The 15,351-nt window shown below is 43.0% G+C and overlaps 1 protein-coding gene across 1 annotated transcript in view; it reads right to left on the reverse strand.

Annotated features, from left to right (window-relative positions):
* The window catches only part of CFAP61 (cilia and flagella associated protein 61), a 295,737-nt gene that overhangs the window by 117,365 nt on the left and 163,021 nt on the right, over positions 1–15,351 (reverse strand). The window contains exon 18 of the mRNA XM_023217758.2: positions 9,067–9,194. Within this exon, the coding sequence (XP_023073526.1) occupies positions 9,067–9,194 (128 nt within the window). The remainder of the gene's footprint in view (positions 1–9,066; positions 9,195–15,351) is intronic.

Consider the following 15,351-nt stretch of genomic DNA (forward strand, 5'->3'; position numbering starts at 1 on the left):
TGGGCAGTTCGTGGGGTAAGACAGAGCTTAAAACCTCTCTCCCTGACCCTACTTCTCTCTTGAGTGCCATCTTGCCCGGCTCCACCTTGGGTGGTGGGTCAGAGCTCCCTGGTCCTGGAGCTCCTGTAGGAATCAGGATGGGACCTGGAGAAATGGGACAAGGAGCAAGTCTCGTAAGGTACCCCGAGTCTGGGTGTGACTCAACACTGGACCCGGCACTAAGGTAGAAGTGTCTGCCTGGAGGGCCCTGGGTGCTCTCTGGAGTCCTCAGGGACCTGGCAGGGGAGAGGTGTAGTGGCCAGGATAAGGGGCTAGGCAGACGTTCAGGATCTCAGATAAAACACTTATGTATCACAAAAGAAACACATAAATCCTTACTGAAAAAATGAAAATGCATACCATTCTTGAAATGTCAATTGAAAAGATAAGAATAAAATTTGGGAGTTCTGGCAAAACAGATTAAAATGAGATTGAGTTTTCCTTTATAATCTAGGGGAAATGATTAATGATGTTTTTATCTATGTCTATGAAGTAAAACCATTATACATTTACATTTTAAGCATATGTTTATATATACTGAACACATACCAGATGTAAATACCAAGATGGCAGCTATCAAAAGACAAGCCAGAAAGCCCTTGCACATGAGAGATGGCAAAATACAAGACACAAATCAATTTGTTCCTTGAGGATGGAATCATGGAGCGTTATGGGAATTCAAATTCGAGTGGGATCACTTCTGGTGGGGGAGGATGAAGAAGAGCTTTATGTTTTGGGCAAAAGCTGGCTATTAGCAAGGCTTTATTAACACCACATGCGCAGGTTTCTTCTTGGGCCTTCCTTCTTAATGGTGGCAGTTTAAGCATGAGACTTCATGAAATGCTTTCTGCTAGGTCCGGTTTAGCATGCTAATACTATGAATGTGGGTTCAACTATATAATGTTAATAATAACTTAAAAATTAGGCCCTGCAAGCCCCAAAGTAACGATGTGACTTAGAAGTTATATGATTTGCTAGGAATTAGAAAATGTGGTTTGGAAAACAAACCCATAAATACAAGTTAGTTACAATGAGCAATTACGGGGCAAATAGGTTTCCTTATAGATGAGACTGCCAATTTTGAGCAAATGTCTACATAAATGGCTCCTAAACCCACCTGCATGTCGGAATTACCTGGGGATTCTATTAAAAATATTGTACGTATTCCTGAAACCCACCCCAGGCCAGGAACAGGGTCCCAGGAAACTATATCTGTACAACCTTCCCCATCCCTATCCAAGTGGCTGTGATGTACAGAATTGTAGAGCCTGGAACTTTTGCAATCTGTTGCTTATAGAAACAGTTACTTAATATTAACCCTAAAATCTCAAGGTGATTCACAACATTTTCCTCCACCACAAGGTCTTAAAATAAAACGGAGAATTCAAACCTTTTTTTTCAGGCCCCAATGTCTTACTATACTGGTAGTGTTGGATTATCTGTTTGAAAGGCATTATCTTCAGAGGAGTACACTTAGCGAGAAACCTGGTCTCCAGAAGCCATCTGCTCCATAGATGGCTTTGCCTGCTCTGGGTCTCACACAGAGGCTCACGGTCCTCCCACTCCCCAGCAACGAGGACCACCTGTCACCTCTACTGGAGGGCCCTCATGCCTGTGTTTTCAGGCAGGCTTCCCTTCCAAATTTCTACCCAACATCAAATGCTATAAGTCGGGGGCAGTTTGATATGTCCTTATTCCTTCAGTCCTCTTGTACATCATTTTATGTGCACCAAGATAAAAGAATTCAAATGCATGGGTGTTACGGCCCTAATCCTCCCTCTGCAGGGAGGAAAGTCAGTGACTGGCAGATGCAGAGCTGACGAAGTGGGAGAGGGTGTGCAGCTGAAGGTGTACGATGCCTTTTGCTTTTTTGGGAGTGAGGCTGCCCATGAAAAAAGTGGGGATGGGAAGATGGGGCAGGAAGGGCAGACACCACATTGGCCTATTGGCCTAGTGGCATTGACTGAGTGAGTCCCTGCAGGTCTCGTGAAGACACACATTGCTGGGCCCGATTCCCAGAGTTTCTGATGCAGGAGGTCTGGGTGGGGCCTGAAAATCTGCGTTTCCAACAGTTCCCAAGTTTTGTCCATGCTGGCGGGCCAGGGATGGCACTTTGAGAGGCTCTATTCAAGGAGGAGAAAACTGAGAGGCTCCTGAGCGTTTGGGAGTCTCAAGAAAGGAGGGTAGAGTTTAATGTAAGTTTCTATGAAGGAAGTGTATGATCCCATTAAATATCTGAGAGACATGTGTCTCTTAGGAGGATGTTCTGCAGACTCCAGGGAATGTCTCACCAGGAGTCAGATGCAGCTGCGGGTTGGAAACACCTCCGGCTCAGTCCTCAGGGAAGAGGGCGTCCTCCACGTGGAGGACACTCCAGCTCCCCAGTCACTTCCCGCCTTTGAAAGTCAATGCAGGTTTCCATGGGGGTCTAGACATGCAAATTTACTTACTGGGGAGGTGTCTGTCTAACAAGTGTCAGCACTAGGCCTTTGGACAGATGCTGGACATTTGCTACCTGACTGAACGCTCAGGCCGGTGTGTGAGGAGGGAATTCTGGATGGCTTCCCTGCAGCACAGGTGAGGAGACTGAAGTTCTGGGTATTGGAATCATGCTCCTGGGCCCTCTCCACTCCTTGCTTCTGACTTCCTTGACCTGCCACCTCCCCTGCAGGGCTGGGAGAGCAGAGCCTGGCCCTACCCCCAGGTTTCGGATTCAGTCCCTGGAGAGTGGGGCCTGAGTATCCCCACCTCCGACAGCTTCCCAGGTAATGCTGACGGTGCTGGGCCACAGACCATGTTTTGAAAACTACTGATTCTAACCTTAACTGCATCCCAAAGTAGAAATAAAGTATTTGCCAAGACAAGGTCCCTAAATGCCATCTCTTTTCCAGCAAAACTTTCTGGTAGTACACCTGCATCCTCTTTAGAACTGCAAGAAACCCACAAAATCCTCTCCACACGGCCTTCTTAGCTAATCCGGCTTCTTCTCCATCATCGTCTCTGCCCAAGTTTCAGTAAAAGGCAACTTCAAGAATATTAACAAGGAAGAACCGAACAAACTAAGCAAACTAAGGGACCGTAAGGGCACTCCAGAGACAGTGTTGAGGCCCACTCACCTCACCCTGGCCCACCTGCTCACCTGCCTGCCTGTCTCTGCCCAAGGCCCTTCTCTGACCTCAGTTGTCCACAGTGGGGACCCACCGACAAGGGTGTCTTTTGGCTTTGTGGCTGTCCTCACTTCCCTGTCACATGGCCCTGCTCTCAGGCAGTTCCCTAGGATCACTCCCAAATCAACTACTTGTATCCAAATGCTTTGTTTTCAGTTTGGTTTGAAAGAATGCAAACCAAGACAGGTACCAATGTCATTATTCGAAAATCATCCAATAACAAATGATGAAGACTGAGGAGGTGGGTGTACGACTCAGATCCAGGTACATGGTTTGTGCTGTGTGTGATCATGAAAAATGCATTTCCTACTTACCCTTAATGCCAAAGAATCACAAAGCACCCACAAAAAAAGGACAATAAGCTGACCTTCCTCCATCGAAAAGGCCTAAGGTTGCTCAAAGTGGATTGCTTTGCTTTTGTTCTGGGAGTCTCTAATGTGGGTATGAGGAGGTAAGTTACACTGAAACAAGCAGGGGTGGTTAATTTCAGTAAATGGAGGTGCTTTCATTTAACATTAATTACATTTAAATATTGGAGTCAAATAGGAAACCCCATTGTGAGTAGGGACACCAGGGTGAGTTCTGGATCATTATTCTCTGATGGCAGAATGTCAAGTCTTGCTGCCTGGGGAGAATGAGACTCTTGAGCCTGACACATAAAGCTCCTTCCACCATCCCCTTTGCTCTGGCCACCAGACCAGCCTCTGCACCAGACCTGATGTCCTGTATGCCCCGTGGATGTCCATCTCCCGTACGCCCCCCCGTGGATGTCCGTGCTGCCTGCTGCCTGGGCACATTGGAGGGCAGCCCTGCACCTGCCCTGGGCCTCACTCCCATGCCGTTTTTGCACAGGGCAATGTACAGGGCAATTGCGAGGCGCACACGTGCAGAGACCGACAGGACAGGCAGTCACAGTCACAAACCTGTCCATTGCGGTTGAGCTCTGAGATCAGCAAGGAAGTACTGACTATTTAATTAGTCACCTAATTAGTGACAGGCCACACTGAAGGTTTCAGATGTCCTCAGACAAATGTACAGATAAAAAGCCTAATTAAGCCTCCAGCGCTAGGCTGGCTGCTGCCAGAGCCCACAGCTGTGCCGGATATTGTGCGGAACTGCACGACCCGATAACAGGAGTTGTGATCATTGCCACAATTGCAGCTTTAAAAACATGCCCTGCTTGGTCCAAGCTATTCTTAGTCACCTCGACACATTCAACTAGATGGGGGGATCAATGCTAGGCTGAAAGTCTGAGGTTGCATCTTTTGCTGGGATGATTTGGTTGGTTTTCAAGAAAACTCTTCCCAGTGGTGGAAGTGGAAGACAAGGGGAACCCGGGCTTTCCAGTGCCCACCAACCAGTGCTTCCTGCGAATCAGTGTTCTAGTCACACGGAGGGTCGCGGGGACACCGGCTGGGCTACTTTCAGTCATTGTCATCCATGACTCCTGTAAGCATTTTTCTAGTGCCATTACAGGCTCTTCAAAAGATTCTTTACATCCGGTTTAAATTAGGAAAGAGTTAAAAATAATGGATTAAAATGGAACTTCCCCCTAATTAGGAGTAAATACTACAAAACACTGAAGCATAGAGACTCATGTGCTGAAACGGAAGAGGAGAGCAACTGCCCCAGCTCCTTGAACGCAGGCCCAGGAGACACTCAAGGTGCTGTTCTGCATAATTCTGGAAAAAAAGCCTGTTTGGGACACTGCCTGAAGCAGGGCCTGAGGTTCTGCATTTCTGATGAACTCACAGGTGATATCAATGCTGCTGGTCCACGCGCCACACCAGGAGTGAAAGAATGCAGAGAGGTGCATATACCTGGTTCCGGCTCCTCCTCCTCTTCTTTTTTTTTTTTTCTTCTATTTTGCTATAGCATTTATATATTTTTTTAAAAAGATTCTGGAGTATCTTTGTGGAAACCTGAACTAGTCAAAGCACTGCATTTGAGGAGTTCAGTGATGCTAGACTCGGTGGGAGTTCACTTTATAGTGAGTTCACTTTACAGATCTCACCCTCATAGGGTCTGTGGAGTTTCTACCGTGGTGGTGCCTTTGGGCTGGCAGGACCTGGGAGCCCCTGCTGGGACCCTCCTTCGGCACAGATGAGGACAGTACCTCCCTCAGGGCCACAGCACTGCTTCGCAGCAGAGGTGGGCTAATGGCTGTAGCCAAGTTCTTTTTGCTTTCTCCAGTGCTTGGAGGTTTTAAAGAGTCTTCATAATGGAAGTGCTGAGACTGAGAATGCACACGTGACATCTGTAGTGTCCGAGCCAGGAACTTTCGGTCCCAAAGAACAGGGCGGCCAAATGAACACAACCCACCAATCACAAGAACAGTCATTGAAAAATAATCCAAGTCTATCACTTAAATGTCTTGGGCATTATGAAGAACACACAATCTCACAGTGAATGTCTTAAGATCTGTCTTTTCCCCTCCAATTCACGGCCCTCTACCCCATAGTACAAGCTGGCATTTTCTTCCTCTATGCCCTGCAATGCAAGAGAACCACCCCATTGCCCTTGCTTTGCTCTGCCCAGCTCCTGATCCTTGCCACAAACGCACACCCTCCTGCACTGGCCGGGCAGGTGACAAGAAAGAAGGCTGGGTCCTTTCCTCCTGGGCTCCCCTCAGAGGCCAAGTGCACAAGACAAGGGGGAAGGGAACCAATGAGCTGAGCCCACCCCACCATGAAGATGGGCCCCCGCCCATCTCCACCCCTGGAGGCCTCCCGCAGGGCTGAGGGAGACTGTAGAAGCCTCTGAGGGCCGTTGGCTCCTAGGCTGTGCTGGGGATCACCAGGGCCAACAACAGGAAGGCACGGAGGACAGCAGGGGAAGTAAAAGACTGGGGTGCTGGAGTGTGTCCCCAGGAAAACGCCTGCCACGCATGTCTCCCGGTGCTGGAGGGCCCAAGAGGCTCCCCCTAGGAAGGACAAGATGCAGGACTCAGGCCTGACAACCACAGGCAAGGAGATGTGTCTGTGCGATTAACTGCACACAGCTAGCAGATAAAATAGCATACTTTAAAAACAAGTCAGAACACCAGCGCAGTATTCCCTCATCACATGGAGCTTACATCCTAGGGTATATTAGGTAGTGAGTTTGCGTAAAGCACTTCAGCCCTCCCAGTAGCACCTCAGCACTTGGGGAAGAAAGGATAGAAATTTACACAAACTGCTTTTGGTGTCCTTGAAGAGAAGACCAAATGTATTTTATAATTTCTTGCACGGAAATAATACAAGGAGAAAGTTGTGTTTGTTTTGTCATCAGATGACAGGATTACCAGATTTTCTGGAGAAAGAGGTTACTGTCCTGAGCCTCAAGTGGCTTTTCTAGGAACGATGGTGCCCCTGCTGAGTCTGACGATGCAGCTCAAGACTACAAGGAGGCAGCCGGGTGCAGTGGCCCCTGCCTGTAACCCCAGCACTTTGGGAGGCTGAGGCAGGTGGGTCACTTGAGGCCAGGAGCTCGAGACAAGCCTGGCCAACATGGTGAAACCCAATCTCTACTGAAAATACAAAAATTAGCCGGGCATGGTGGCTTGCACCTGTAATCCCAGCTACTTGGGAGGCTGAGGCAAGAGAATCACTTGAACCTGGCGGGAGGCAGAGGTTGTAGTGAGCCGAGACTGCCCCACTACACTCCATCCTGGGCAACAGAGTGAGACTCTCTCCAAACAAAAACAAAAACAAACAAAAAAAGACTACAAGGAGGCTGATTTTCCTAAATTTTGCTTCCAAAATGTAGATTCAATCCTCATTGGTGGTCAGTGTTGGGTGAAAGCTGTATTTCTTCATTTCAGCTCAAATCATGTATAAAATTAAATTCAAATGGCAGTTAAACTGGGAAAGTAAAATAAGCAGTAGGTTACCATGGTGATTGCTAACTTAAGATAATTAGAGAAAAATAATAAGAAAACTATTTCCTAAGGATTAGAGATCCGTAAACTGATACCAGTCTATTTTTAGTGTACATAATCTGTGTAATGATGATAGAGAATTATGAGTATTTTAGAATGCTTTAAAAAGCTCTATTTGATTGGGAAATTTAATCAACCCAATACTTACATCAAAATTTATACTTGTCTTTATTAAACTAAGTTGACTCCACAAAAAGAAAATTACTTGTATATGTCTCAGTGTAATCATTTAAATAAAACATTATGACTAAGTAGATAGCTAAATTAAGATTTAAGACCTGTTTATGATAACCTCTTAACTGCTATAATTTCGCAGCTCCACCTTGATAATTCATCATTCAAAAATGGTTGCATAAAACTTGCTATTCGAAAGTTTTCAAGGCAGAGACCCATCAGAATAAGTAAAGCACTCAGACTACAACGTGGCATGCCCTGGGAATGGAATATTCCTAGGTGCTTCTCATCATTTCATGCTTGCAGTGAAATATTGCTGCAGACTGACCACATTATTTAAAGCACATGAACTCTGTTAGTAACTTCAATAATGACACATAATTTATTTCTAGTTACCTAAGGGTATGTTCTGGAGAACTGAACAAACTGGCTAGAAAGGGAAAAAAATCAATTCTTTTTTTCTCTGGTTAATGTGATGTTAAATGAGCAAAATAACCACTTGGGATTAGCTCGTCTCCATGTTAACCAGGCACATACACCTTTTGAGGGTCACTTCCTCCATTCATTTTCTTACCCAGCCCCTCACAAGGCCCCAGCTGTCTTGAGCTAAGAACTCTGCTGGCCCAGAAGAGTGACGGTGGGCTGCATTTTCCTATCTCCTGCTTATCTCTCAGCACCTGTAGTTTTGAATGGTAGCTAAAGTTTTTCATGTGATCCTGAACAAAAGATTTGGATAAACTGGACTCTTAATCCAGGGTTCTGTGGTTCCCAAAGTCAGGGTTTTAAAACATCTATGAGACTTTTTAAAAAATAAATGCAGATAGCGAGTTTGGCAGAAGTTAGGCAATACACTGAGGGCTCCATGTTAGGTGCTGATGATGCCAGGCCATGATCCCAAGTTCTCAGACCCTAACCCAGGGTGTTTTCTATTAAAGAGGTGCTCAATTCAGTGAGCAGAGGGAGAGAGAGACTGGGGATGCTGCAAATCCCTGAGCATCACGCATCAGAAAAATGGGCTCTGAAAGGAAACCTTGTTTTGCTTTGAGGGGGATGAGAAAACAGCATCAGAAGAGATGCACAGGCCTCCGTATTCCCTGAAGGGTTTTACCTGTTCCATGGGATCCAAAATTCAAGGGCTGAAGAAAGGTCCTGGCCCACATGCCATTTCTGAAACTGTAATGTATGAAGTCAAAACTCATTCCCAAATCCGCCTGATTATGTGGAGCGCCTATTAACATTCAGATTCCTAGACTGTTCCCCAGGAGTCCAGGTTCTGCAAGTTGGGTGCAGGATCTTAGAATCTACATCTTTAACAAATGCTGCAGGTGGTTCTTATCATCTGGACAGTAAGGAAAACATTCCTTTAGAAAAGGGGTCAGTAGGTTGTTTCTGGGAAGGGTGAGACAGTACATATTTCAGGCACTGAAGGCCATATGGTCTCTGTTGCAACTACTCAGCAGAGAAGTCTGCCATCTAATCTGCTATTGTAGCACAAAAATGGCCACAGACAACACATAAATGAGTGTGGCTGTGTTCCAATAAAGCTTTATTTACAAAAGCACTTGGCAAGCCAGACCTGGCCTCAGGGCCATAGTTTGCTGACCCCTGATGTAGAATGTTCTTTCACTGATTCATTCATCCACATAGGCAAGGTGTGTGGAGTACCGAACAATCTCAGGTCTGTTCTCTGAGGGTGTTCTCTTCAGATGTAGGAAGATAATTTTTATTATTTAAAAACCAATCAATCAATAGAGTAAAACAACTCACCAAAATACCAATGTCTTTAGGAAGGAAATTCCAACACTGGATGCACCGACCACAATGATCTTGGCATTGACAGTTATTTTAGGTTCCAATGTTAGTTTTCTGTTTGTATGGTTTAAAGCATAACTTATCTGGAAAAAAAATACAAAGACAAAGAAAGAATCAAAGAAAATGTGGCAGTGTTCATACCCCAAAATTACCAATTATGTAGAGTTATTTAACCAGGACATTACCACCAAAACAAACCTAGTAATGCCCATGTACAGCCACAGTGAAATGCATCAGAAGATATTTTTAAGAAATTAATGTATGAATATGTGAATATGCCTGACACCTCAGCTAGGTCACATCAGAATGCCTGGTTTTCAAGATTTTGTCTTAATGCTGACAGATGTCTCATACAGAGCAGAGACCCTCAATGATTAGAGACCACCAGTAAATGATACTACAAGGAGACGGGCAAGCTACTCCCTGAGAATCTGTAGTTCCATGAGAGGTCCTAAGTGTTTTCTTCTGTCCACAGTTTCCCTGAAACCTTGAGTAACAAATTATATTAGTCGGGTACTTGAAGATAAGTTTTAGCTCATGTTCAATTCTGTGTCCCTCACGTTACTTAACGCAGTATCTTCTGGACAGCAGATGCTCAATAATATTTGTAAAATGGCAAACATTTATTAAATGGCAAAAATGTGTTAAATTATTAGGGTTGTTCAACCTTTCAGATACTTCAGAGTCAGGGGGGCCTCTTAGAATCACAGAAAGTAACTGGTGATCATGTTAATGTCCATGTTTACAAAAATTGCCTGAATTAGTCATTGATTTGATTTACTTCCCTGCAGAAGCTGCAAGGGGTACATTAAATGTGCAAAGTCAAGTTTTACAAAGAAGTGATAGAGCATTCTTGGAAGAACATTGGGATCTGTGCCAAAAGATCTTGGTTCTATTTTTAACCCATTGATTCAACACACATTTTTTGTTTGGTGCTTACTATGGTGTCTGGACAGTAACAAGAATTACAGCTGACTTCTCATTGGAAACAATGGTGACCAGAAGTCAATGGAAAGATATTCTTATCACCTCATCCCATGCTGTTAACTACATCAGCATTAACTTCGTCCTCTAGGTCAGAAATCTCCATATTCTGATAGGTCAAACCTGCTTTGGATTTTCTTAAAATCCTGGGATACCAGGAGTTGGAAGTCTGACAGAATAATGGTAAAGTCTTATTTGGGTTCCCACCCACTTTCCAGTACTGTAGGGGCATGGGTGTGGCCATATGCTTTGCCATTTAAAGGTAACATCTCAGATCTAGAGCATAAATCCCATTTCTCTGTCTCTAGATAGCCTAGCAACATGGAGGAAGGAAAATGGCTTGAGCCAAACAATATATTGATAGAAATTTTTTTAAAAAGTGGGAGATTTCAGACTCCATAATTAACATTGCTTGTGCCTCTCAACATCACTTCCACCCTACAACTCCCACCTTTAATTTGGCACAACAGAGATTTTGGAAGATATTGGGCTCACTCCCATTTTCAAGAGGGACTCGGATCCACATAAACCAAGTCATATACTCCCACTCTCTTTCCTCAGTGATTGGGTCAGGACACACATGTGACCTAAGTTAACCTAATCAGAGTGAAGCCCAGGACTTCTGCATGATAGTTGAAGAAGAGAAGCCTTCTTGTTTTCTGGATGGCATGTGGTGTAAATGTGAAGCCTGAAATGGCTATGGTCATCATGCTAAGAGGGAAACCATCCTGTGTTGAAGCCCCAAGAGAATCACAGAGAAACAGAACAGGCATTCTTTTCAAACCCTACCTGAAACCCATACTACCTTTGGACTTTCAGTTATATAAGCATTACATATCAGTGAGATATTGCCACAATAGTGCTGTGAAACAAACTACTTCAAAATGCATTGGCTTAAAACAACTGTCACTTATTCTGGCTCATGCAATTCTGGGTCAGCTGGAAGTTGGCTGATCTAGGTTGGACTCGGCTGGGTCTGGCTCCAACCTGCAGAGTCCAAACCTGCCTCACATTTCTCTGATGCAAGGGAGCCAGAGCTTGTTCTTCTCACAGCAATGGCAGAAATACAAGAAAGGTAAGTGAAAATAGGAATACTTTTTAAATCTGGCCAAAGCAAGTCATGTAGCTGAGCCTAACATCCATGAGTTAGGGAAATACACTCACCTTTAGAGGGAGGAACCTCAAAATTACACAGCAAAGGACACAGCCCAGGGAGGGACGAAGGCTGGGAAGAACGACACAGCCCACTGCACTTCTTTGATTGTTTAGGCCAGTTTGTTTTTTATATGCTACTGAAAACTTCCTAGATTGATATACTTTCTAAATGAAAATAATGAATATACCACTTGGGTGAAAAAGTGCATGTTCTTCAAATAAATGTCAGTTCTGATCTGCTCTATGAGAATTTCCCAGGACAGATCCATGAGGAACTGTGCGAGAAATCTAGTGCCTACTGGTTCACCCGGGTGCCAGTGTATACTGTACTCTGCTTAATTTCCAAGACAGGCAGGCTGACAGCAAATACACTTTAGCCAGCCTTACACTGGGTGGTCTAGAGCAAGGAAGGTGGGAAGCATATGTGTTGTAATGATGGCATCTAATCGCAGGTCTAGTTAACAGATTTAAAATGCAAGCATCTTGACAGAGGTCAGAAGCCAAGATTCTTTTCAAAAGGAGATACGTTCAGACATTCCCCTCTGTGTTGGAAGTGTAAGCTAACATTGAAACATGGGCAGTAATGAAATTCTCCGGTGAAGAATTATACCTCATTTATGAAACAGCTCCTGTATCAGTGATACAAAGGCAGGCTGGGGAATAGAACAGAATAGCTTTTGTTTCCTACACAATAGCTGTAACACCAACAGCTGCCGGGCCTCACACATCACCTTTCTAACTGCTAAGTACACAAAGTGGCCTCCGGTGTCAAGAGCCAGCAACCAGTACCAATGATGGTGGGTGTCTCAGGAGAGTGGCCAGGCATCACAATGATTCATAGTCAACCCAATTTTGTGCCCAGGTTTTAATTAAAAACATATCCATCGCCAGGTATGATGAAGTTTTCTGACCTGAAAAAATCGTGTTTTTCTTTTATTAGTATAGATAGTTTTTAAATGTCTTGAAAAAAAAATTCTTCCCAGCCTGGAAACCCCCTTCAGTGACAACTGTAAATGAAGACGGCTTTTGCTGCTTTATGAAGGGTTTATTTTGCACAGAAGCAGGAAACACAGGTCATTTTTAAATGAAAGCAGAATATTTCCTTCCTTTATGTTCCTTCAAACTATGAGTTTTCATGGGAAAGAAAAACAGACACGCAAGATCCTATGAGTCAAGCCAGCTTTTCCTTTTCTCCCTCTGAACATCTGCCAAAAACTGTCCCATGCATTGGAGATTCTATTTTGGGTCTGATTTCCTTCATAGAAAGTAAAAATAAAAGCCCTAGCTCTTGGCCCACATTTTATAGACAGAAATTAAATGATCCTCATAATGGAAAATTATTTCAAAGATTAAACAGGGCGAATTGTAACCTATTTACCTATCTACCATACCAGGAATGATATGGATGGGAAATCCAATTCTTACCTCCATATCCTTTCCAGACATTTCTATTTTTCTAATGGCATTAGGTTAGCATTTTAGACAAACAGATGATTTTTTTTTGAAGTGGAGTTTCACTGTTGTTGCCCAGGCTGGAGTGCAATGGCACCATCTCGGCTCACTGCAACCTCCGCCTCCTGGGTTCAAGTGATTCTCGACAAAGGGATGATTTTAAGTGTAGAGATCAACAAGTAACCCAGCAAGATAAAACAAACCATACATCATGGTGTATAAGCTAACCTTTTAAGCTAAAAAAGAAATTCCTTAAAGTTGATGTCAACTCTCATAATGACTTTAAAATACAAACCATAGATTCCATTGCTTAGGTAGGAAAGGAAGGAATGATAATATTTGATACCCCTGTTAGGAAATTCTAGAGTTGAGCTTGGGGCTTGGGGGGCGGGGAGGAATGTGGAAGATTCGGAGGTCAGATGGGAGGGGAGACAGGCTGAGATGGGAAAACAGGGAATGGAAATGAGCAAATGTTTATGTTTTAACCTCTTTATCTATAATTCCCTATGAGCTTCTGAAACAGAAGACTGTACATGTGAGTAGCTGAGTCACTACTTAAGGAGTTTGTGGTTGCTTTTATCCATTTATTTGGTTGCCTGCCACCCTGCAACTAGACTATTAACTTCTAGAGGTCAGGAACTAGGTCTCTGTGTTTTGAGCATTTGCCTTATTTTAGCTGAACAATTTCTGCCATGCATTTTGGGGCATGTGGTAAGTGGCAGAATAGGCACATCAACCTCGTGTTTCGTGGACCCTTTGGAAAGGGTGTTGACATAATTTCTGTATTCCAAATTATTTTAGTTGCTTCACTTCCATTTGCTTAAATGGCCAAATGAATAATCTGAATGTAATAACTACTTAGGATTAAATTTGATCTTTTTAGTAAAAATGATGTTGATGTGCACACCCAGTTGAGTTTATGTCATGATTCACATACATTTGTCAAGAGAACTTAAATAAATAGTTTTGAATTTTATGCACACTTGTTAACTGTTCTGTGTGTATAGAAAAAAAAAGGTCAAAATATAATTTCATTGGATATACACAGACCCGAGTTCTGTGTTTCCGCAAGTGCTTTGGTTTCTCTTCTGCACTTAGAATGAGTTAGAATGACTATAAAAGCATTACTGAAACTCAATTTCAATGTTAGATTCAAAATCAGGAGTTATTAAAACAACAAATAGGCTGATACACTAGAAAGCGACAAAAATAAATACAAATGATCCTACATAATACATACAAGGTTCATACTAAATGGATGATGATGCTATCTATGGTGAATTTTTTCTTATCATAGCATTTCTTTTGGAGGTTACGTTCCACCTTTGGGATCATTAACCTGGGTGTCATTAGCTTGGTGGTAAGGTTTGGGCTTGTTTTCTTAACTTTGCCACTGGTTGAAATTCTGAGCCTTTTTTTCCTAAATACCAGTTTCCTTGGCTGCAAAACGGAAGTAAATTACATGAACCTCTGCTTTCCTCAGCAGGCAAACATAGGAACCACCAGTCTTTTAAAAATGTCTACAAATACTTTGAGCTTTTCAGGCAAAGATGTTACACAAGGTAAAATTGCAGATCCTCTCTCCCATCTGCAATATGAAAGGCAAATCTTTGAAAAACACGTTTGAAAAGGGCAAAACAATGAGCTCAATTTTCAGCTCACACCCATGTGTATATATATCTTTTCTTACAGAAAGCTTCCAAAGACTTCAAAGGGAGCTCTGTCCATACAAGGAAATGAAAGCTGGAAAGATTCAAACCCATTAGGAATAAAATTTCTGAAATCCATAATAAGCCTACTTTTGCTTTATAAATGAAATCTTTCTTATGCTTCTCTATCTCTCTTTTCTCCTTGAGAAACTCTCTGTTTTCCCAATATGAGCAAAACAAATTATGACAGATTTACAGTGGTACAAATATTAGTTTAGGGCTCAAAGTTCAAGTTGACCTCTTTGAGGCAAAGTATTGCAATATTACAAATAAATAAAGAGTAGGGGGGTATAGACATTTTAAATAGAACCAATCAGTTGGAGTCTCTTCAACAGGCATAAAATGCAATTTCAAAAAGACTTTCTACTAAAATAATTAAAAAGTTTCAAAAGTATGATACGAATACCAACACCTCTGTCCCACAGAGCGTAAGTCTGTTGAGGTCATGCTGTGATTTTGAGACTTGCTTTATGAAGGATTCACTTAACTTTCCTCTCGGTTGGGGGTACTGGGAAGCTCAGAACAATTTAGTAGCTCCAACACTTTAGAAAAAATGTAAACTGTTCTGTCTGTGGTATCCGCTGAGGGTAATGGTGATTCTAGGACACTGGCTTTTTTCTTAACACTGGATAGAGCACACTCAAAATCAGGTAGCAGAGGTCAAAGAGTAGGCCATGGTGGTCTCTATGATTCAATAAGTAAATTTCTTTAACTAGCATTTTTCTTATATTTCTCTCATCAACTCCATCTGTCTCAATCCCTCATATACCCATATTCCCTATTTAAGCATTATCATTAATTTGCACATTTCTAAAAGTTAAAATTATTGCCACCCTATGACATTCACTTATGGCCATTCTTAAACATTTATATTAGAAAAATGATTTGGAAGCTAAGTTGAGGGACTTTACTGGATTTCATCAATTCTAGCGTGCACATT

The sequence above is a fragment of the Piliocolobus tephrosceles genome, chromosome 20 (genome assembly GCF_002776525.5).
Source record: "Piliocolobus tephrosceles isolate RC106 chromosome 20, ASM277652v3, whole genome shotgun sequence".
NCBI lineage: Eukaryota > Metazoa > Chordata > Mammalia > Primates > Cercopithecidae > Piliocolobus > Piliocolobus tephrosceles.